The following is a 22,220-nucleotide window of genomic DNA, read 5'->3' as shown; positions in this document are numbered from 1 at the left end:
TTTCCCCTGAAGTTGTCAACCACCTCTGGCTCTCTTTGGCTGTAACCATGTGCTGAACTGGCTCTACAGGCCCAAATCAGGTTACTGAATTCTTTTTCAATTAACCACCTGAGATTTTAGGGGAAAACTTTTGAAATAAGGAGATGGTGCAATTCCTTATCCTTTTTCTTTTGAAATTATAACAGTCCATATTTTATTCACTTCATATTGCAATCAATTGCACTATATCATGTACCCTGAGTCAGTGACTGAAAAGATGATTTTAGAGGTAAGACCCCCCTTTTACTCCCTCTCTTGAGTGTGTTATACCTTTTGCCAGTAAAACTGCAAGTACAAGAAAAGCCCCAAACTTTCTCAACTTCCTTTTTTGGCTTCACTTTTTTGGGGTTCAAGAGCAATTTTGTTTTTTCTACATTTCAGCATTTCCTGTGGGTGCTTGATCAGCTTTTTGCCTTCACAGGAGTTTCTGATTTTACTTTATTTTAAAACCATAAAATAGTAGCCTAGATCAGATGGATCCAGTTCCAAAGGGATCCAGTGGGATTGGAACTGGATGATCTCTAAGGTCCCTTCCAACCCAAACCATTCCAGGAGTCTATGATGTCTGTGTCTTATATGAGGCAAATTAAATATGTAGAGGGGAAGAACAAAAAAAAAACAAACAAAAACCAAAACAAATTTAAAAAGCACTTGATAAACTTAATCCTATGTGTTTATCAGAGAAAATGCTCTTCTGATAAAGAATTAATTTTTAAGAATTAAAAAAACTGATTAATCACTTTGTCTTTAACTTTCCACATTTCCAGGCTCTGCACTGTACATTTCCCAGTAGATGGGCAAGGAAATCTCCAGCAGCATGAAGGAATTCATCCTCCTGAGCCTCTCAGAGAACCAAGGGCTGCAGAAAATATATTTTGTGGTGTTCCTGGTTTTCTACATGCTCACGGTGGCAGGAAATCTTATAGTTCTCATTGTGACGAGCAGCCAGCACCTGAACTCCCCCATGTACTTCTTCCTCTCCCACCTGTCCCTTGTAGATATTTGTTACTCCTCCGTCACAGCTCCCCAAATGATTTCTGGCTTCCTGGTGGAAAATAACACCATCTCCTTCGCAGGTTGCATAGGGCAGCTCTTTGGGGTTCATTTTTTTGGCTGCACGGAGATTTTCATCCTGACAGCCATGGCTTACGATCGCTGCGTGGCCATCTGCCGGCCCCTGCACTACCCCGCGCTCATGTCCCGCCGCCTGTGCGGCCGCATGGTGGGGGTCTCCTGGGCTGGGGGCTTCCTGCATTCCACCCTCCAGACCCTTCCCATCGCCCTGCTCCCTTTCTGTGGCCCCAACAAAGTGGCCCACTACTTCTGTGATGTCCACCCCCTGCTCCACCTGGCCTGCGCCGACACGCGCGCCGAGGGCCTGGCCGCGGTGGCCAACAGTGGAGTCATATCCCTGAGCTGCTTCCTCATCCTGGTCACGTCCTACGTGGTCATCCTGGTTTCCCTGAGGGGGCAAACGCTGGTGGGGTGGCACAAGGCCCTGTCCACGTGCGGGTCCCACATCACTGTGGTGATCCTGTTCTTTGGGCCCACCACGTTTGTTTACATCCGCCCGTCTGGTGACCTGTCCGAGGACAGGAGCGTGGCCGTGTTCTACACGCTCATCACACCCATGCTCAACCCCCTCATCTACACCCTCCAGAATGGGGAGGTGAAGGGAGCCATGAGGAAACTGTGCAGGAGGAAAGTGGGAAGTGGAAATGGGAAGGGGTAGGGCTGTGGTCCTGTTCCCAAAGGATCGGAGAAAATCAAGCATGTTTTGCTGTAGTTTCTTCTATGACAATGCCCCAAAACATGCCTTTCAAAGAAAAGCTGGCTGTTGGCTCCTGCTGTAATTAAAAGTTATTTTTATCATGGGAAAGACTTTGGGAACTCTGGCACTCCCCTCTTATTCCTTGTCAAGGAGCACAGGCCCAGACCACAGCCTCCGGAGCAACTGCAACACCAGTGCTTAAATACTGTTAAAAATACTGAAAATGTTGTTCAGGTAGAGCATCCCATAAGGAAAAAGCAAGCAACCAACCAACTAAACAAACAAAACCCCTTAGTATTAAGAGCTAGTTGGGTGGTTTGCTTATGAAGGAAGAGAAGTGGAAGCTTCTCCCCTTCCTCTTGCACTTCAACAAATTCTTTCTGCCCTGCTCCAGGCCAGGCTGAATTGGGCAACCTGGTCTAGTGAAAGGTATCCCTGCCCATGACAGGGAGTTGAAATGAGATGATCTGTAAGGTACCTTCCAACCCAAAGAGCTATTTTGCAGTTTCATAATTATCCTATAATTTTATCTACTTCATCTATCTCTGCCCAAGACAGCACTAAATAAAATAAATGTATTTTTAAATGCTTTGGAGGTGAACACCAGTGGGGTTTTTTTAGAGGTCTCACTGCTGCTGAGCAAATATTCACCCATAGCTTATGGAAGGTGTCACTGGAAACACTGTCAGGCTCCTCTACACTTTGCCAAGAATTCTTACAAGAATTTCATACTTGAGCTCAAAAGTTTCTTCTGTGCTTTACTGTGTCAGTAAAAATACCTGGTGAGCAAGGAAAGCTCACCACAAACCTTTGCACATTTTTTGAAGTGATTTCCAGATTTACTTCTTGTTTCAAAGTTGTAAGTTTGGTTTCTAAGGGATAACATCAGTGATATTTTTGCTTTGTGCTGTCCACATGTAAGTTAGTAAGAAATAAGACTGTAGATGAGAAATACTGGCTTAGGACAGAAAGAAAAATTCGTATCCATTTATATGAATTTATACAGATATAATTAATATAGATATTTGTATGTAAGAGACATCTTTACTCTGATCTCTCTCTCCAGCAACTACACTAATAACTACCCAAAGAACAGTTTTAGCTCGTTGCCTACTGATAATTTCTGACAAAACTCCCTTTGCCTCTGGGATCTCATTACTCCATATAGTCTTGTGCTTCTGTGGGGTGATTTACTTGAACTATTTCTGCTACAGAAATAATTGTACTCAAAGATGCTCCTGGAAATTGGGGGTTTTTTTTGCAGAATGGGAAATAGAGAAGGTTGGGCTGTTCTTTTCTGGGCTCACAGCTGACAGAGATACAGAGCTTCCATAACTTCTGAGCAGCAGCTTGCAGAGAGTTTCTGATGGAACTGAGAGGTTCTGATGGAACCCCCTGAAGTGGTTTGGGAAGGTCATCAGAGGAGCGACAGCAAGTGAACTCTGTGTTCAGAGGAAGTGTTCTGGGATTGTTCCTTTGTTTAGCTCAGGCCCCACTGAAATTCTGCTTTTTGAGGTGAGTGACTTTTGTGAGGTCTATTTAATGATTTAGGAAAAAAAAACATTTAAAAATCAGTTACAAATTTAGAATCCCAGAATAGTTTGGGTTGGAAGGCACCTTAAAGCTCATCTTGTTCTGACCCCCTGCCATGGGCAGGTCCACTGACCAGGCTGCTCCAAGCCCTGTCCAGCTTGGTCTTGAGCACTTTCAGGAATATCACACACTAGTGATCCTTTGTGTTCTGCATGGGAATGCTGTAAGGGTGGATTTCTGGGGGTTTGTCAGTAAAGGAGGGTCACCAATATCTCATTCACTATGCCAGTGTCACTACAAGTGCATTTGCAGGGTGTTCCACACCACAACCAGGACCTGGGTATTATTTCTACCACCCTCCTCAGCTAAATAATCAGAGCTTGTTATTACACGTCAGTGACATATTCTGGCTTGGATTTCACTGTTGCTCCTTCATACAAGCATTGGCTTTATATTGAAATTGTCCCAAAAAGACAACAGAAAAAATGCAGTGGATATTCAACATATCAGAGGACAATGTGTGTGTCCTGTTAATGTCCCCTGTCTAATGATTTGGCCTTTTAGATCTTTTAAGGCAGCTTTATTTCATGCTGTTAGCAATCACAGACATCTGGTTTCTTACTTGCAACCCCTGCTTGCTGAGTCATAAACTCCTTGGCAGAAATGAACAACAAAGGAATTTCCGGGAGGGATTTTAAATGGACAAGTGTATTCCTCTGCTGGTTCCACTTTAACCTCCACAGGACAGTGAGTGTATTTGTCAACTAAAGAACTTTTAAAATTCCTTTAAAAAATAGAGAGGTGAAGAAGCCATGCAGGGCTTTGCAGCTTCTGCTGTGCTAGAAACTCCAATTTCTCCAGTGAGGAACCTCCCAGACCTGGTTTCTGTGCATGTATTCCCAGTTTCAGAGTGGATAAGCTAACTGGAGAGCCCTTTCCTCAATTTAGAGGAGTGTCATTAGGATCAGAATATGGAACAGCTCATACTTGAGAATGGCAGCATTTGTTTCACTCATGGCACTTCAAATTTCCATCAGGTAAAAGGACAGCACAGCATTTTTCCAGCATTCATGGCTCTTGTTACCTGACAGCAGGATGTGCTGGAATCGCCATTCCTGAAGGGATTTAAAAGTTATATGGATGTAACACTTGGGCACATGGTTTAGTTGAGGCTTTGGCAGTGCCAGGGGGTTACTGGAATCAATGGTTTTACAGGGCTTTTCCAACTTTAACAGTTCCACGATTCTGTGACAGAATGGCAGCACACCAACAACAATGCAGGAAAATAGTGGTCATCGAGTTCAGGGGAGAAGGTCAATGTGGAGGGGCCAGAGACCTGAATAGGGGTGGAAGAGAGGGTGAGTGCAAACTCTGCTTTCTGTCATTTATAACATGACACTGTGCTTTCTGCAGCAGCAAATGCATCCTGCTCACATCATCCATGAGCCTTGGAGCTATAGCACATTCCCTTCCCTTCCTGGCCACCCCCCCACCTGTGCCATGGGAGCCTGAGCTGCAGCAATGGTACAGGACAACTTCTCCCGGGTGACTGAATTCATCCTCCTGGGGCTCTCCGACACCCGGGAGCTGCAACTCCTCTTCTTCACCCTCTTCCTCCTCGCCTACACCATGGTCCTGCTGGGCAACCTCCTCATCATTGTGACAGTCAGGACTGACCCCAAGCTCTCCTCGCCCATGTACTTCCTCCTCTGCAATCTGTCCTTCCTCGACATCTGCTACACCTCTGTGACCATCCCCAAGGTGCTGGTGGCCCTGCTCTCAGGGCACAAGGTCATTGCCTTTGAGGGCTGCATGGCCCAGCTGTTTTTCCTGCACTTTGTGGGTTCCTCGGAGATGTTCCTCCTGACGGTGATGGCGTTTGACCGCTACACGGCCATCTGCAGGCCCCTGCACTACACGGCCATCATGGCCCGCGGGGCCTGCTGGGCTCTGGTTGCTGCCTGCTGGGTCGGGGGCTTTATCCACTCCATTGTCCAGACTGTGCTCACTCTCCAGCTGCCCTTCTGCGGCCCCAACACGATCCACAGCTACTTCTGCGACGTGCCGCCCGTCGTCCTCCTGGCCTGTGCCGACACCGCCCTCACCGAGTGGCTCATGGCCTCCAACAGCGGCCTCATATCCCTGGGCTGCTTCCTGGTGCTGGTGGCCTCCTACGCGCTCATCCTGGCCAAGGTCCGGGCCCGCCTGTCCCAGGGGCACTGGAAGGCGCTGTCCACCTGCGCCTCACACGTGATGGTCGTCACCCTGTTCTTCATGCCCTGCATCTTCACCTACCTGCGGCCCGCTGGGGCTGTGCCCACCAGCACGTACGTCTGTGTCATCTACACGATCTTCTCACCCATGATGAACCCCCTCATCTACACCCTGAGGAGCAGCAAGGTGAAGGAATCCATGTGGAGACTCTGGAAACGCTGCAGAGCCTTCTGAGACAAGCTGGGTTGGCAGAGCCCTGGACTTACAGACTTCCAGACTTACACCTGGAGTCACATTCCTACTCTGCCCCAACACAATAATGACTTGGTGGCTAAAGCCTACAGACTTCAAATTATGTACAAATACATTTATATACACATATAATTGTAAATATTAAAAAAAAAACATGCTGAAAACCCCAAACTTCCTAAACACTTTCACTCGTGTGGGATCATAATTTACAAATAAATAAATGAATCCAGGATGAGGCTTGTCTCCCTCTCTGACATGCTTTTCCTGTGCTGTGACAGCAAATGGCAGAGGCACATGCACTAAGTGTCCCCAGATTCCCCCACCGACACTGGAAGATAGAGACGGTGCAGATTCTGCTTGTAGGGTTTTCTACAGACATTTAAGAATATTTTTACTCATAATTCTCTCACACAAGTGAATTATTAAAATCATACACGGCACAATTTATAGAGGAAGGAGGAGTGGAGACAGACTCTGGACAAGGGCATGGAGGCAGGACGAGAGGGAATGGCTTCACACAGACATAGGGTGGGTTTAGATAGGATATTGGGAAGAAATTCTTCCCTGTACTGGTCTGGCATGGGTTACCCAGAGAAGCCATGGCTGCCCTGTCCCTGGAAGTGTTCCAGGCCAGCTCGGATGGGCCTTGGAGCAATGTGGGATATCAGGGATAGTGGAAGGTGTCCCTGCCCCATGGCAGGAGAATTGGAATGGGATTGTCTGTAAGGTCCCTTCCAACCCAAACTGCCTCTATGAAGGCAGCAGATACATCACCAAATCCAACAGGGATAGAAATTGAGTGGTTGCCATGAGGGGAACACCATCAGTTTCTGTGTGCTAGAATGATTTAGGATTGGATTCATCCAAACTAAAGAAAATAATGGAATCACTGAGGTTGGAAAAGCCCTCTAAGATCACAAAGTCCAACCATTCCCCAGGGCTGCCAAGGCCACCACTAATCCATGACCCCAAGTGCCACATCCACGCAGCTTTTAAATCCCTTGAGGGTCAGACTCTACCACTGCCCTGGGCAGCCTGTTCCAGGGCTGGAAAACCCTTTCCATGAAGGAATTTTTCCTAATAGCCAATCTAAATTGCTGCACAGGAAGTGAAAGGACTTCCACTTTGCCTGTCTCTCCATGCTGTCTTAAATTAGCCCTGTCTCCCACACCTGTAGGAAGAGGAGGATCAGAAGCATCAGTGAGTCGTTGATCCTCCTGGTTAACAGAGATTTCCAAACATCTCCCATTCTTGTGCAAATCAGATTTCTTTTTAATAGTGAATTTCTACTCAGGATCATCATAGAATGGCTTGGGTTGGAAGGGAACATTTTTATTTTTCTTTAGTATTAGAGAAAAATATTGAAAAATTAGAATGTTCTTTAAGTCAATTAGGGTAAATTTCTATTGAGAAAAAAATGTATCACTGTGATAATTGTTTAACATTCCAATAAAGCGTTTATAAATCAATGAAAGGCAAATTGGAGCTGTGGTCCAGTTATTTTGCTGGGGCCAATTTTCTCACCAGTTAAAAACGGGGGGCATCAACAGTGAATTGATTTGAAATAATTGCTCCAATTTTGATAAAATGAATAAAAAATTCCATATTTTTGGGAGCTGGGATTTCAATACAAGGGGCTTGGAGTAAACTGATCCAGTGAATTATGTCCCTGCCCATTGCAGGGGGTTGGAACGGGATGAGCTTTAAAGTCCCTTCCAAACCAAACCATTCTACAAAGACAAACAATTTAATATAATTGATTTTTCTCCCCTGGAAGCATCTTGGGATGACTTTAACAAGGCCTCAGAAGATGCTGTTAAAAAGTTGGTGCCTGACAAATTGCAAAGGTGCAGCTTTGGCAGCTGAGTTTGTCCCTGTGTATAAATTAGCTCCACTGCGCACCATTAAAACCCCAAGTTCTTTGTCTCCTGGAAATTACCAGCTCTATGAGCTCACTCTCAGATTTATTGCCCTCACCTAGAGGAAAATGAAAAAGGGCCTCAAAGGGAAAAATAATCCTTTGAGAACTGGCAGGATCTCTACAATACTTTTGTTAAATCCCAAGAAGCCTGAAGAGATCCCAGACTAATCAATTTTATTTAAATACTATGGGACTGAAACACAAATGGACATCAGAGAAAAGGGAGCATTTTCAGCATACTCTAATCAGTCTGGGCTCATCATAAGCATTCCTAGATGGAAATCTCAAGCAATGACAAAACTGGGTAGTCCCAGAAGTGGACAAAATCAAATCACTTTGGTTGCATTTGGTTGCACTACAGTGGGGATGGCAGGGAGGGGTGGGCAACAGAGCAAAAGGGGTCTAATCCAGCATATCATCAATTAGTGCACATCTAGATTCTGCAAAGAGATATTTTTGCTGTTTTTTATTTTGGGGTGTTTTTTTTAAATGAATTTTTATAATAAAACATAATGCAATTTAATTTTTATTTCTTTACCCTGAGGCAGAAAACTTACCTCAAAAACTATCTGTGTTTCCACTTCTAATAACCCAGCTAAGATTATCCCTACAAATAAACAACTTAGGTGTGGAGCTGAGAGCCTGAGTGGCTGGCACCTTGATGAGGCCAATGCATCCCACCCCAAAAGACACATTTAAGATTTATGAGGGGAACAGAATCACAGAATGGTTTGGCTTGGAAGGGAGAGGTGAGGGATGGATCTCTTGGCTGTATCACTTTTTGGCATCTTGGGTTTATTACAAAATTCGTTATTGGAAAACTCCATGGGAAGTGTGATGCCTGATGGTCCTTGGGCTAACTGCAGTACATCAGGAAAGGCCTGGGCCATGGGGATTTATTTCAGCCACAGCTCTGCACTCCCACGGCAGGATAGGCCTGTGATGTGTGGCCCTTGGGGCATTCCAGTTTATAGAGTCCTGGAATGGTCTGGATTGAAATGGACCTTAAAGTTCATGTTGTTCCATCCCTTGTCTTGGGCAGGAACACCTTCCACTATCCCAGCTTCCTCCAAACCCCATCCAACTTGAATGAGCTGTCCACAGCTTCTCTGAGCAACCTGTGCCAGAGCCTCAGCACCCGCACAGGAAAGAATTTCTTTTTAATATTCAATCCAAATCCCTCATCTTTTTGTTTAAAATCACTCCCTCTTGTCCTATCACTGTTTGCCTGAGTAAGATGCAGAATCTTTACCTTTCCAGGAGTTTGCAAACTCAGCAAACAGGCTGGAAGAATGATGGACAGCCAGACTCCTTCATGTGAATGGTGCAGAATTTAGGGTCAGGTATTGCTGGAATAGGAACAGGCCTGTTCCCAGTTCTGGATATCACATGGGAAGTGGTACTCCCATAAATCACACATGGATGCTTCATGAAACCAGAGGGGAATTTTTGTTAGCTCTTCAAAGTGGAGCTGCTAATTCTGCTTCCTTCAATTTCCAGCCCCTTTTGGCAATGTTCTGAAAAACCCCTTATACATGCAATTAAGGGAACATCCACAAAAACATCCACACACTTGTCCCCAGACACTCCCTCATATTTATAAAACCTCATTAAAGAAGAGAGGTGCCTACTCCTGCAGCCAAGCCAGCCCTTGTGCCAGTGCTGGCAGGTGTCTGTGTGAATATTCCAACGCTACTCTATCGGGATTCATCTCTTCCTAAGGAGTGAAATCATTTTTATGTCACACGTAGAAAGAAGAAAAAGGATTGTTTTGTTTCCTGGATATACAGACAACTATAAATCACCTGTAATTAATTCTGTGCAGCAGTGAGTATTACTGTGTTGTTTCTGTGCTATTTCAGCTGAATGAGCTCCCCATTTTATAAGCAAGTAATGTCCCTTTTATTTCTGCTGAGTTAACTATTCCTAATGTAGTTCAAGCCCTGACTTTGCTCCCTCTCAAGCTTCTGGGAGAACATGAGAAGCCTGGCCAGAGGAAATATTTCATCAATCTATTTATCTCTGCATCTCTTACAAATGAGAACATAGTACAATATTCCCACCATCTTAAAATCGATCCCAAAAGCTCCCGAAAAGGAGGCATTTGGACTGAACTTTGCTTTCCCTCCCTACAGGGCTGGTATGTAAATCCTTACTGCAAATACTGAGCTACATTCCATGGAGCAACACAAGGTTAATGGGAAGATCTTTCAATACCACATTTAGACTTCTTTGAATTGGGGAAAGGGGATGGGAGGAAAGTCCAGAAGGATGCTAGAAGTACTAATGGCATTATGGAAGTCTGTAGGGTAAAATTTATAGAAAACTGGGGGGGAGGTCTTTAATGGGATGCCAAATTGTAACTTTTATATAATGATAGAATCATTAAATAGTTTGGGTTGGAAAGCACCTTAAAATTCAGCTGATTCCAATCCCCCTGCCATGGGCAAGGATGCCTTCCACTAGACCAGGTTGCTCCAAGCCTCATCCAAAACTGAAAAAGAAACCCCAAAATGCACCTATCTGCTGAAAATGAGGGATTGAAGTCTTCTCTGACAGCATTACTCCCTTAAAAGTAAGTTTTAGTTTGTTACTAATCTAGACCCTTTTCGTGATATTATTAACACTAAATAATTTATGTTGAAAGGAATTTTAGGGATCTATACCACACCCTCCTTGCTCAGAGAATCCTGAAAGCCCCATTGTGTTGCCTGGGGCTGTGTTCAAGCTGGACACCACAGAGAAGGTAACTTCAACTTTCAGCTCTTCGCTCTGAGGTGGCAACTTGCAAAAACTAACATTTTGGATTATTCACTGTGAAGTTTAACACCTACATTTTGCCTTTTGCATTAGGAACATGTTGGTAAAATTTAGATTTTGAGTGCAGTGACACTTGGAAATGGTTTTGAACTTCAAAACAGACAAAAAAAACCCCTCACAATCTTTAAAATGGATATGAAATTGTGATGAGGTTAAACCTTCTTTATTCCAGGTAAACCTCTGCCTCACTCCTACGACGAGAGACAAGATGCAGAGGGTCAACCTCTCGACAGCATCTGAATTTGTTTTCGTGGGCCTCTCTGATGCTCCAGAAATTCGTTTGCTTCTCTTTGTGCTTTTTCTGATCATTTATTTGGCCACCATGGCAGGCAACATCACGCTCCTCGCTGCCATCAGCACTGACTCCCACCTGCACAGCCCCATGTACTTTTTCCTCGGCAACTTATCCCTGCTGGATCTCTTATGTCCCACCATCACCGTGCCCAAGATGCTGGGGGCCTTGCTGCTGGAACACAAAGAGATTTCTTTCTCTGGCTGCCTGTTCCAGCACTTTTCCCTCATTGCTGTGGTGGGCACGGAGATTTTCCTCCTGACTGTGATGGCCTATGACCGCTACATGGCTGTGTGCCACCCCCTGAGGTACCCAAGCATCATGAGCACAAAGCTGTGTGCTCAGCTGGCTGTGGGCACCTGGGCAACAGGGCTTTTGAACTCTCTGCTGCACACCTCTCTGGTTTTCACACTCTCCTTCTGTGGTCCTAACAAAATCCAGCAGTATTACTGTGACATTCCCCCCGTGCTGGCCGTCTCCAGCTCGTCCACCTACAGCAGGGAGTTGGTGATCCTGGTGGTGGCTGGGGTGCTGGGGAGCAGCGCCTGTGTGGTCACTGTGGTCTCTTACATCTATATCCTCCTGGAAATCCTGGCCAGGAACTCCCCTGGGATCTGGCACAAGGCTTTCTCCACCTGTGGTTCTCACCTGACCGTAGTTTGCCTTTTCTACGGGACCACCATCTGCACCTACGTCCGCCCTTCCTCCACCTATTCCCCGCAGTGGGACAGGGTCGTGTCCATGCTCTATGGAATGCTCACCCCGCTCCTAAATCCCATCATCTACAGCCTCAGGAACAAAGAGGTAAAATGTGCCCTAAAAAGAGTGATCAGCCAGGTGAGAAGGGCTGTAATGAGACAAGAAAACCTCGCTCGGTCTCCACCATCAGCTGGGTAAAAACTACAGTTTGTGACTGATCTTGTATAACTTTCAGACATCTAAGAATTAGATGCTGGAATCCAAATTCATTTTTCTGGGCTCGTAACTCCTCCTATGGGCTGAAAACTCCTTCTTTTGGCTCCCTCTGCAGTTAGAAGGGAGAGTTGTGCACTTCCAGAATGGCATGGCACAGCTTTAGGTCATTTTCAGAGGAGGAGAAGAGTCCAGCTGAGAATTCTGCTCTCCACTGAGCACTGACGAAGCTGAGGTGAGAGCAGGCAGGTGTTGGATGCATATTTTAGAGCAAGAATTCTGGGAAATGTACTCAGGCACACTTAGATACACTGTATGAAAGCAGTTTCTATCCCTTTCAAAATCAAACTCCAAATACATTAAATTATGTTTTATGAGTCAGCCCAGAAATCTCTCTCCTCTCTCTCTCTCTTTCTCCATCTCTCCTTGTTGTGTGTCTGTTGTTTGCTGCAATCTCTAGAGTTCCATCTCTGGAGCCATGTTTGCCACTACATTTTTCCTTTTTCCCATTTTTTTCTCCTTGCTGCATCAAATCCTAATGGAAAGAGAGGTGATGCTGCTTCCTGCAGCTCACTTTTCTCTTCACCACCTCTCTTCTTATAGAGAAAGAAAAAGTCATCCCATGAAAATGCTGAGATTATTGTCAATTGACTGACCCTAAAAGTTTCTGATTTAATAGGTTTAATAAATTCTCTTTTTTAAGCTACCAGTGTCTCTCAATTTTTAAATGCTTTCATTTTGTGATGAGACCTTGTATTAATTGTAGCCTTAAGGTGTGTGAAATGCAAGAATAATCATCAGAAATTACAACTGTCAGCAGGATATTTATGAAGCATCTCACTTGCCAAAAAAACCCAAACCCTTGTTCCAGCTCTTCCAGGTCTCTGAATGGCAGCACAACCAGAGCACAGCAGTTGGATTTCTCTTTATCCACAACTTTACTCCTGACTAGAACCCCTGGAACCCACAATCTGGTCCACCACCTGCCATCCCTGGGTGTCCCAGGCACTTTCACAAGGTTCTGAGGGACTTCTGCCAAACACAAGTTGCTGGCCAGGGGCAGCTGTTGGTGCATCTGGTGAAGGATAATCATGAAGGATCAATTATCCTTCAAATTATTGCCACAACTTTTGCACCAACCAAGTGGAGGACTGGAGAGGTGTTGGCCAAGCCATGAATTCTCCAAAACCAAGGTGTGGAGAAGTTGTCATAAACTGAATTGCTTCAGAAGTATTATTTTTTTTTAAAAAAGGAGAAAAGTTTCCTTCTCTTCTGTGAAGCTGTCCCCAGGGACTTGTTAGAAGGATGAGGGAAGTCCACCAGGAGCGTCCTAAGAAGGTTTTAAGATCATTGGAGGCTTCTTCAGGATGCCCAAAAGGGCTTGTTAAGATGAAGGGCCTTGGGTGGCTGGTCCCTACAGGATTGAAGAATACTCCTCTTTCCAGAGGTGATGGAATCTAAATGTAGCTGTGTGGACAGTTGCCTAAGGATGGACATCAGCCTGTGTACAATTCCAAACCCTGGATGCCTTTTAAAAGACACATCTGAATTCCAAGGTACTAAACTAGAGCCTGATTTCCAGTGTGTGTGTGTCCAGATGGGAGATTTTGATGCCTCTCCTGGTTTGTGAAGGTGGAAAGGTTGGATTGTCAGGTCTAATTCTTCTGCAGTTCCCTCCCTCTCTCACCTACCAGAGCCATGTGTTCCCAAAAAGATCCACTGTAAGGAGCTGTTTGCTGCCAGTGGACAAAACAAAGCTCACAGCAAAAGCTGGGATCGAGTTATTGGGCAACTTAGCAAGGAATATGTTCCTTCCTTTCTCCTTCTTTCCCAGAGAAGCTGCGGCTGCCTCATCCCTGGAACTGTTCCAGGCCAGGCTGGAAGGGCCTTGGAGCAACCTGGTCTGGTGGGAAGTGTCCATTAGAAGTTCACTCTTTATCATCAGCTGTGTCAGCCCTTCACAAATCAAGGTGCTAATCCCTAAATATTCCTCAAAACTGAGACATCGTCTTTCATTTTCCTCGTGCCCAGTAACCTCTGACACTGCAGGGAGACAGCTGTGATTTCCTTTGGCAGCACTGGAAAAATGTAGCAGGGAAGGATCGTAATGCACTCACCCAGTTTCTGCTCCCCTTTCCCTGAGTGTCTATTTTTGGCTGCACTTGGATATCAATATCCCTGGACTAACTCATCATCACAGACTTCTTTTCATATTCCTAGAAGTGGAGCTGTCCTGTTGAAATGGGGGGTGGGGAGTTCAGACAGCACTAAATAAATTGAGGAAAAATACTCTATTGATGAAATTCCCACATGAGTGATCCTCTGTGCATTTACATTTTGGTTTTGCCACTGAAAATCAGATTTCACCTATTATTTGTTTAATCCCATGTAACTAGTGGCAGTCCATTTTAATCTACCTGTTCCTAAACATAAAGAATTCCTGAGATTCTTGATGTGCCTTCAAAAAAAAAAAAAAAATTCCCCTTAAGCAAAGTCCAACTATATTATTTTTGTGTGGATTTTATTACTTGAAATGAAATCAGGGCAGATTTTCCCCTCTCTACTATTTTTTTTTTGAATGGTGCAGCCAGATATGAAAATATGAAACATAAAAGAGGATGTGAATTATTTATGTCTCTCCTCTAAAAACAGCATCCACTTGTGAAATTAAGGTTGGGCTATGGTTCTGGCTTTAAAATTCCCAGGACTTTGGGAATAATAATAATAAAGAAAAAGTTGCATTTGGCGTGTTTTCTTCTCCTTTTCCTCCTATTTTTTAATTGTTGTACAAAAAATTGATTCATAGAATCAAGGCTCCTTGTGAAGAGACTTTGTCCTCTCTGTGGCCACCCTTTAAACACTTGGCTTTAAAAGGCTTTAGGATGAAGAAGGGAAGGATTAGATTGGATATTGGGAAGAAATTTATCCCTTTGGGGGTGGTAAAAATCTGGTTGTTTATTAATCCAAATTTAGACAGTTTTGTGTTATCTCATTCAAGGGTAACAACAAAAAGTTTTGGAATTTATACTGCTCATCCAGGCTTCCTTTCTCTGCCCTGCCTAGAATTTATCCTGGCATCAGCAGAAATATGTATTAGCTTTTGCAAAGTCAGGGTTAACTTATATGCTTTTTCTCGGAAGATTAAAATAATACCCAGAATTACTTTCTTAGTAGACTGAGTCCAATTCAAATTCAAGTTTCGGGTAAAGAAGAAGTGTGAGGGGAATTGCAAAAGATATCTGGGTTTGAATATTCTAAAACAATGCTCATGGCTTGCTTTTCATCAATTATTTAAGAATGAATCACCCTCAGGAAAGTAAATGTACAGAATATTTGTGAGAAAACCCAGAATCAGATGCGACACTTAATTTTAAATTGCAAAACTAAAGCTTTTGTACATGGAAAATACTTCCTTTGTTTGCCAGCTCTGTCATACCCTCTATAGAGAAAGGAATATAATTTTTATATATTTTATCATATTTTATGGCCTGTCCTGCTGTCACCTAGCACCTTTCAGGCCTGTTCTCATCCTGCTTTCTTGATGATATCACCACTTTTATATATTTTTCCATTTACTCTTTCTGCCTCTAGACCACAAGCCCTCGTTTCCCTTCCAACAACATAAATAGGTTTGAATTTCTGCTTAATTGTGTTACGAAATGCTTGCTGGTGGTTAAGGGAATGTCCAGCCTGAAGAAGGGAAGGCTCCAGGAAAACCTCAGAGCCCTTCCAGTGATGAAAAGGGCTCAGGGAGAGCTGGAGAGGGACTTTGGACAAAGGCCTGGAGTGACAGGACAAGCAGGAATGGCTTCAAACTGACAGAAGGTGGGTTTAGATGGAATATTGGGGAGGGGAAAAAAATCTTCCCTGTGAGGGCGGTGTGGCACTAGAACGGATTTCCATGGGAAGCTGCGGCTGCCCCATCCCTGGGAGTGTCCAAGGCCAGGCTGGCTGGGGTTTGGAGCAACCTGGGATAGTGGAAAGTCTCTGACCACGGAATGGGATGTTTTTTCAGGTCCCTTCCAACCCGAATCTGTGACAATCTTATAAACACCGGAAACGCTGATTTCTCAGAAGAACCAATGTCGTGGGGATGCCTGTTCCTTCTAAAACCTAGTACGCAATTTGACTCTCCTGTTGCAACATCTTGTGCATGGCACAGGTTCCACTGGGATTATCTCCATGTGCGCTCCTCTTCACACAGCCCGGGGCTCCGCCTTCCCTCATTCCCCCGCTTGAGGGGGTTTGTGAGGGAGCGACTCCCTCACCACCGTCACACCCGCCCGCGCCTCCCATGACGCCATCCCCACGCGACACCGATGCCGGATGCCCGCGGCTCTGCCCCCCGGCAGGGCTGTGGGATGGCGGAAACCACCCTGCAGCTCCCCGAGTGTCCGTGAGGAGACAACAGCGGTGGAGCGGCCCCCGCCGAACCGCGGAGAAGCCGCTGGTAGGCACCGCTCCGCCGTCGCGCCGCGGGGACTACAACTCCCGGCGTGCCCCGGGGCAGCGGCGCACGGAGCGCGCTGATTGGCCCGCGCCAGCGCGGGCTCCCCCACGTGGCGGATCGGGAGGGCCGGGACCCGACCCCCCCCCCCCCCCCCCCCCCAGCACTAACCGGGATAACCCGGGACAAACCGGGACAACCCGGCTGCTCCCCGTGCCACGGGCCTCGCCCGGGGTACCTGGAGGGACCCCGTGCTGAGTCTGGTGGCTGGGAACGGGGCCAGGTCCTTCCCTTCCCTTCCCTTCCCTTCCCTTCCCTTCCCTTCCCTTCCCTTCCCTTCCCTTCCCTTCCCTTCCCTTCCCTTCCCTTCCCTTCCCTTCCCTTCCCTTCCCTTCCCTTCCCTTCCCTTCCCTTCCCTTCCCTTCCCTTCCCTTCCCTTCCCTTCCCTTCCCTGTTCTGATGTTGCCTGTCTGGAAAAGACAAATGGCTCCAGATGCCTTTCCTTTCCCCCTCCACTCTTTTTTTCCAGCTCTCTGCCTGTGTCCTGACACCCTGGGCACAGGATTTCTCCTCCTATCCCTATTCCTCTTGGTCACTTCCATCCCCTCTCCCCTTCCTTTCCCTTTCCCTCGCAGATCACAGTGAGCTGGAGGAGCTCTTGGAGGAGATTCCCCCTTTCCAGGCAGCCTCCGGCAGGCAGGTGAGGTGGAAGTGTCACTTGGAAAGGTGCTGGGAATTGTGACCAGCCTCTCAGTGCCCTGTTTCCTGACTGTACTCTTAGTCCTGGAACACGACGGGAATGTTAACAAAATTCCTGGAATTTTCATGGAGAGAGCTGTAAAGGACAGCATCCCTCGCTGAGCAACTGAACTGAAATTACAGCTAATTAAACTTTATTTATTCCCTGATTTGTGGTATAACACAATTTTTTGCAGGTAAAATAAAGATGCTTTTTAAATGAATCGTGGTGTTCTTAGTTTTGTTCTTGTAGATACCAGACAAAGCACTTTGTCTGAAAATGGAATGTTACTTCATTCCCAAAGAGGAGGATGAATCAAAGTCATGTGATGGTTGGAAAGAGATCCCACCCACTTCCCAATTCCTCATCCTCGAGGTTTGGTTGCTTTAGGAGGAGTGTTGCTCAATCCTGATCCTCCCCCCCCCAACAGGAAAGCAGGAACTGCCTTTACCAGAGAGATCTGTCTGGTTTTGGCAGAAGGTGATATGGGGAAAGGGGCAGAACTGTCTTCTCCCAATTACTTCTGGAAAAAGCCACTTCTCAAGGACCTGGAACAAGAAGAGAAAATTTCCAGCTGATGTAAGGTGATGGTGGTGTCACTTTCTCTTCCCGTTCCTCAGCCCCTCTGTGCACTGGTGTTCCTCACGCTGGATGTGGCTGTAAAAACACAGATTCTCAGTCCCCTTCCTCCTCCTTTTCCAATCCCTGCAATTCCCAGCTGTGTTCCCATCCTTGTCACTGTAGGCCTGTGAAGTGGCTGTGTGACAGTTTAGGGTGAAATAAGTTTAGGAAGTGCTCCTTTCTCTGGACAGAGCTGCTTTCCTGGCCTCTGGAATACAGCAAGAAGGGGTTGAACCCTTCCCACATTGCAGAATTTTGTGGTGACAAAATTTTTCACCACAGCATGGCTGATGATTCAAAGGAAAAGGGGTTTCCAGCAGAAAACTCTGGAAGTGGAAGTTTTCTCCTGTCCAAGGCTGACAACCTCCCTGTTCCTCTTGAAATGCTTATATTTATGTGGAGGGAAGTCTGGTGACTCCAGTGTAGATTGGAGTAAACACAGGCAGGGAATGAAGTGGGAATTGCCTTTTCTAGGCAGAGTCCACAGCTAGTTAACCCTGGCTGAGGCAGGGATACAGACACTCAGGAATTCCACTAAAAGCCTGGTAACTTTTTTGTCTTGTCATGCTGAGCCTGCTGGTCTTCATTGAACAAACTTCCCCAGATTAAGTCACAATGCTGCAATTCTGGCTTTTTTTTTCCCTTCCCAGTCAGAGACTGTTTTCCTTGGTGACCTCAGAGATATCCTCATGGTTTTGCATCCCTCTTCTCCCTCCCAGGCTGTTGTTTCAGCTGGTGTCAGCCCATTGCTCAACCTGCACCTCCTGACTGGATAAATGCTTTGTCAGAGAACTCTTTCTTCCCTTCTGGGCTTGACTGAACATCCTCCCTGCTCCTCAGGGTCTTGGCACCTAGGTGAAATTCTCTGTGATCACCCTTTGACCTCAAATCACTGAGCTCCTCTGTGTGTCTCCTAACTCTGGAGCTTCCAGACCCATCCAGTGGCCAGGCCAGCCCTAGAAACTGGTCCAAAATGCTGTTTTCTCCTAAGTTCACAGGCTGAAGAGACACTCTAAGGGGTCAGCAGGGTGGCTGGAGACAGGGAAAAGACACAAATGAGGCGTGGGGGTGTTTGTGTGAGGAATGCAGCCCTTTTGGCTGTGGGGGTGTTTCATCTTCTTTCCACTCAGAGGCTTTTAGAAGGAATCAAGAGCACCAAACACCAAGCAAGGAAGGGCCTGGCCTCTGCTAAGTACGTGTGGAGCAGAATTTTTTTTTGTTTTTTTTACTTGTCAGACTGGAAAGTTCCTGATTTAAGTTTCAGTCTTGGTCATCGCTGCCTATTTAGACAGGTTTGTGGCCATGCGTGACTGAGCAAGCTACTCATAGAGCAACTGGGTGGAAGATTCCTCAGGCCAGGCAGAGCATTCCTCTGCTGTCTGAGAGGAGTCTGAGGGCTTTGCCTTCACACCTTTTAGTGGGAACATCTTCCCAGGACACTGGGAATCCCAGAAAGCTAAGCTGGTCTGCTTGGGGTTTAGGGCTCTGCCCAGTGCAGCAGAGCATCAGCAACAACCACGTGTGATTATTGAGGGGCTCCTGTGGCTGCCCTTCCCTGTTATCTCCCTGTCCCACCGAGCCGGTGGCCTCTCTGTCACTGCTTTATTGCCTGCTGGAATGCTGATATCCATGGGCACGGCCCCACATCTGCCGAGCTGAACACAACGACCGCAGCGCGGTCCCGAAGTCCAACCCGATTTAAAGTGTGGCAGCCACTTCTTGCCCCAACAGAAATTATTTCCCCTGTTTTATTTCTCTCTCTGTGTAATGTCCTTGCTTTTATTCCCCTCGGTTTGTTCAGTGTGCAGGGAAGGCAGCACTGGATCTCTTCCCCACCTTGAGGAAGGAGCTGTGTCCAGCTCATCCAGAGGTGATTTTGCAGGACAACAATCCACACTTCAGCATTGTCTGGCTGCTCCACAAGCAGCACACAGAGGATTAGACCCAACATGAGCCCCTTGAGCTGCTTTTCAGGATTTTTACTTTGATGCCAAGGGTCTGAACGTGGCTTAGGAGGAAGTTACACCCAGCAGGAAAGGTGGATGTGGATGTGGAACCTGTGGAGTTGTGGCTGCACCTCTGCACAAACCACAGGAGTGTTTTCAATGTCCCCAGAGAAAACTCTCCCCGTGCCTCACCTCTGCTGAGACCATCCCTCTACATTGATTTAATCCCTTCACTTCTTCTGAAAAACCCATGGAACGAGTTCCTGGAGAGACCAGCTCAGCAGTTTGGGGGTGCCTCCCTTCCACCCATCCTGCCCAACAGAGATCAGCCATGGGCCACTGCTTGTTTTTGTGCTGTTTTATCAGGCTGCTGCACGTCCTTTAACTGCCAGCTCCTTGTAAAAGCTTGTTTCTTCTCCTCATGCTTGAAAGCATTTGCTGCTCATCCCTTTTTTGGGTGGCTGAGTATAAAAGCAGCCTCCACAGAGAAATTTAGATTTAGTGTCTGCTCAAACTCAGTGCTGCACTAAATCCGAGGAACACCTTTGTGCATCCTCACAAAATTACCTGATGGCCTCAGGGGGGACAAAGCTGTTTGTCTCTTTGATTCCCAAGTAAAACTTCTTAAAAAAAAAAAAAAATTCACCTGTGTATCTAGAATCAAAGCTGCCTGGTGATCCATGAGGGCTTGAGCACTCACCAGTGTTTTCCTGGGGAATTCATGCTCAGAAGGAGGTGATTTTTTTGTAGGGTATTGAGAAATTTCCCTGTACTTGTTTACTTTAGCTGGGTGGTCTATTTGCAATTTTTGTACAGTATTTGAAGAAAAAGTTCAATACAACAGAAACAGGGGACAGGAATGATCCCCACCCCCTTGTTTTTAACACTCTGTGAATCTGAGAGAAGGGGGAAAAAATGTGGATGGCACCACCGGGGGATGATGACAGTAGAGCAAATGTTGTGGATTATGGCCTGTGGTGGAATGTCAACATCAAATTTACTGTGGCTCTTGCAGCTTGGCAAATCAAGTGTTGTGAAAGCTCTTGTATGTGCACCTGGGGCACAGGCTGCCTTCAGAATCAGGGATAGAGCTTTTCCCTGACAGACAGTGGGGTCAGTCTGGAAATTAATTTAAAAAGGGATGATACCTCCAAGTAAATTCACCGATCCTGCTTCTTGCTATGCTGACAGAATTACTGTACTATTAACATTGTTCTTCCTCACTCTCTTGGCTCTAAGTGTATTTTTACAAGGCTTGTAAAAGAAATAAAAATAAATTAAAGGGCATTCTGGGCAAATTAAGAGAACTGCAATCTCCTACAGCATTTAGACTGTGTGTAAAAATACTCCAGAGAGAAAACATCCTGTGACACAACTTAGAAGAAGTTTGTCAAAAGGGGATTTTATATTCCTCATCTACAAAATCTCGTAGTACAAAGCTACAGATTATTCTGTGTTTGGGACTTCTTTTTCCTGTATAAAAACAGTTTCGTGTTCAGTCTCCAAAGCAAATTTCCCGGCAGAACTTCAAACATCCTTTGTCTGTCTCCCTTTGGAGAGGGTTTCCAGGAACCAGCAGCTCTGTGTACCCCAGTCATTTACATTCTGTGCTGGAAGTACCCAGTGAAAACTTGTTGCCTAAATCCCAGGTTTCCCACTTGGAAAAATTCAGGAACCTCAAAGAAACAAACTGAAAAGTTTGCACCCAGTGTTTTGCCCAAGGAGCGACAAGAAGGAGTTTTTTTTTTTTTAACTCCCAGAGCAAGTGGAGCCCAGATGTTTTTAGTAAACAGCTTTCAAAACTCACAGTTGAGGCCAGTGTCAAATTTCCAGACACATGATCAACCTTGGAGCCAAGTTTAGAGTTGCTTTTGTGTTTACATAAGGTCTGGAAGCTGAATGACACTGTGGATGGAGTGGAGGTTCTCCATAACAAATATTTGACTGGATGCAATTTCTCTTATTTACAGGACTTTGAGCTTTGGGGGAAAAAAAAAAAAAGTTACTGTACTTTTGTTGATTTTACTTTTGAGGCATATTCAGCATTTTTTTGCTCAGTGGAATTGGAACAGTTGTTGATTTTTAACTGGGATCTGTTATTATCCTGGCCATTAAACCAACATGGCAAAATCAAGTGTTTTAAAGCTAGAGGTGAAGCATTTCTACAGGTGAGAAATGAAATTTGTTCATTCCTGGGCATTCTGGCTCTCTGCTCAAACCAAGGCAGCCCCCTCACTGAAGGTCTAACTGGATGCCTAAGCCACATGCCAAGGTTTTTGCTCAGGGACTGTATCAGCAAAAATCTGTCTCAGAATTTACTTTGGGCAAATGCTGTCCACTATTTGTTTAGGAATCTGTTTTCTGCCCCTTTGGAAGGAGAAATGCACGAGAAGTGCATAGGTAGAGTCAGGATAAATTCTATTAAAGTGGGGATAGGAGTCATGGAAACTTTCCCTTTGGGTATATCTTGATCTCTGACCTAATAACCTTCTGTATCATATGCAGACACTCACCAAAGAAGCTCTGATTATTTTTGCATGCTTCAAACTCCTCATTACTCTCCCTAAATTGGAGTATTTTGGGGTCTGTGCCCTGTGTACAGTAGCTAAGCTGTAAACAAGAGAGCTTGCTCCATTGTTCTTGATGGGATATCATCCAAGGGAAAACAGGGATTGTCTTCAACAATTTGAAGCTTGTGTAGGCAGACAATACA

General features: G+C 45.6%; 3 protein-coding genes across 3 annotated transcripts; all 3 read left to right on the top strand.

The window, feature by feature from the left end:
- Nucleotides 1–507: 507 nt before the first annotated feature.
- On the top strand, nucleotides 508–1,771 carry LOC134044919 (olfactory receptor 4S2-like). Its single transcript, XM_062494435.1, has one exon. It carries the CDS (start codon nucleotides 833–835, stop codon nucleotides 1,769–1,771), a length of 939 nt encoding a protein of 312 aa, XP_062350419.1. The 5' UTR covers nucleotides 508–832.
- Nucleotides 1,772–4,843: 3,072 nt separating this feature from the next.
- On the top strand, nucleotides 4,844–6,114 carry LOC134044918 (olfactory receptor 4Q2-like). Its single transcript, XM_062494434.1, has one exon. The coding sequence runs from the start codon at nucleotides 4,865–4,867 to the stop codon at nucleotides 5,789–5,791; it is 927 nt and encodes a 308-aa protein (XP_062350418.1). The 5' UTR covers nucleotides 4,844–4,864; the 3' UTR covers nucleotides 5,792–6,114.
- A 4,644-nt stretch (nucleotides 6,115–10,758) lies between these two features.
- LOC134044989 (olfactory receptor 5AR1-like) lies at nucleotides 10,759–11,739 on the top strand. The gene has a single exon (XM_062494543.1). The coding sequence runs from the start codon at nucleotides 10,759–10,761 to the stop codon at nucleotides 11,737–11,739; it is 981 nt and encodes a 326-aa protein (XP_062350527.1).
- Nucleotides 11,740–22,220: the final 10,481 nt, after the last annotated feature.

Source organism: Cinclus cinclus, chromosome 6, assembly GCF_963662255.1.
Source record: "Cinclus cinclus chromosome 6, bCinCin1.1, whole genome shotgun sequence".
In the NCBI taxonomy this organism is placed as follows: Eukaryota; Metazoa; Chordata; class Aves; order Passeriformes; family Cinclidae; genus Cinclus; species Cinclus cinclus.
The sequence above is the reverse complement of the archived record's forward strand: the minus strand, read 5'-3'. Positions and strand labels throughout refer to the sequence as shown.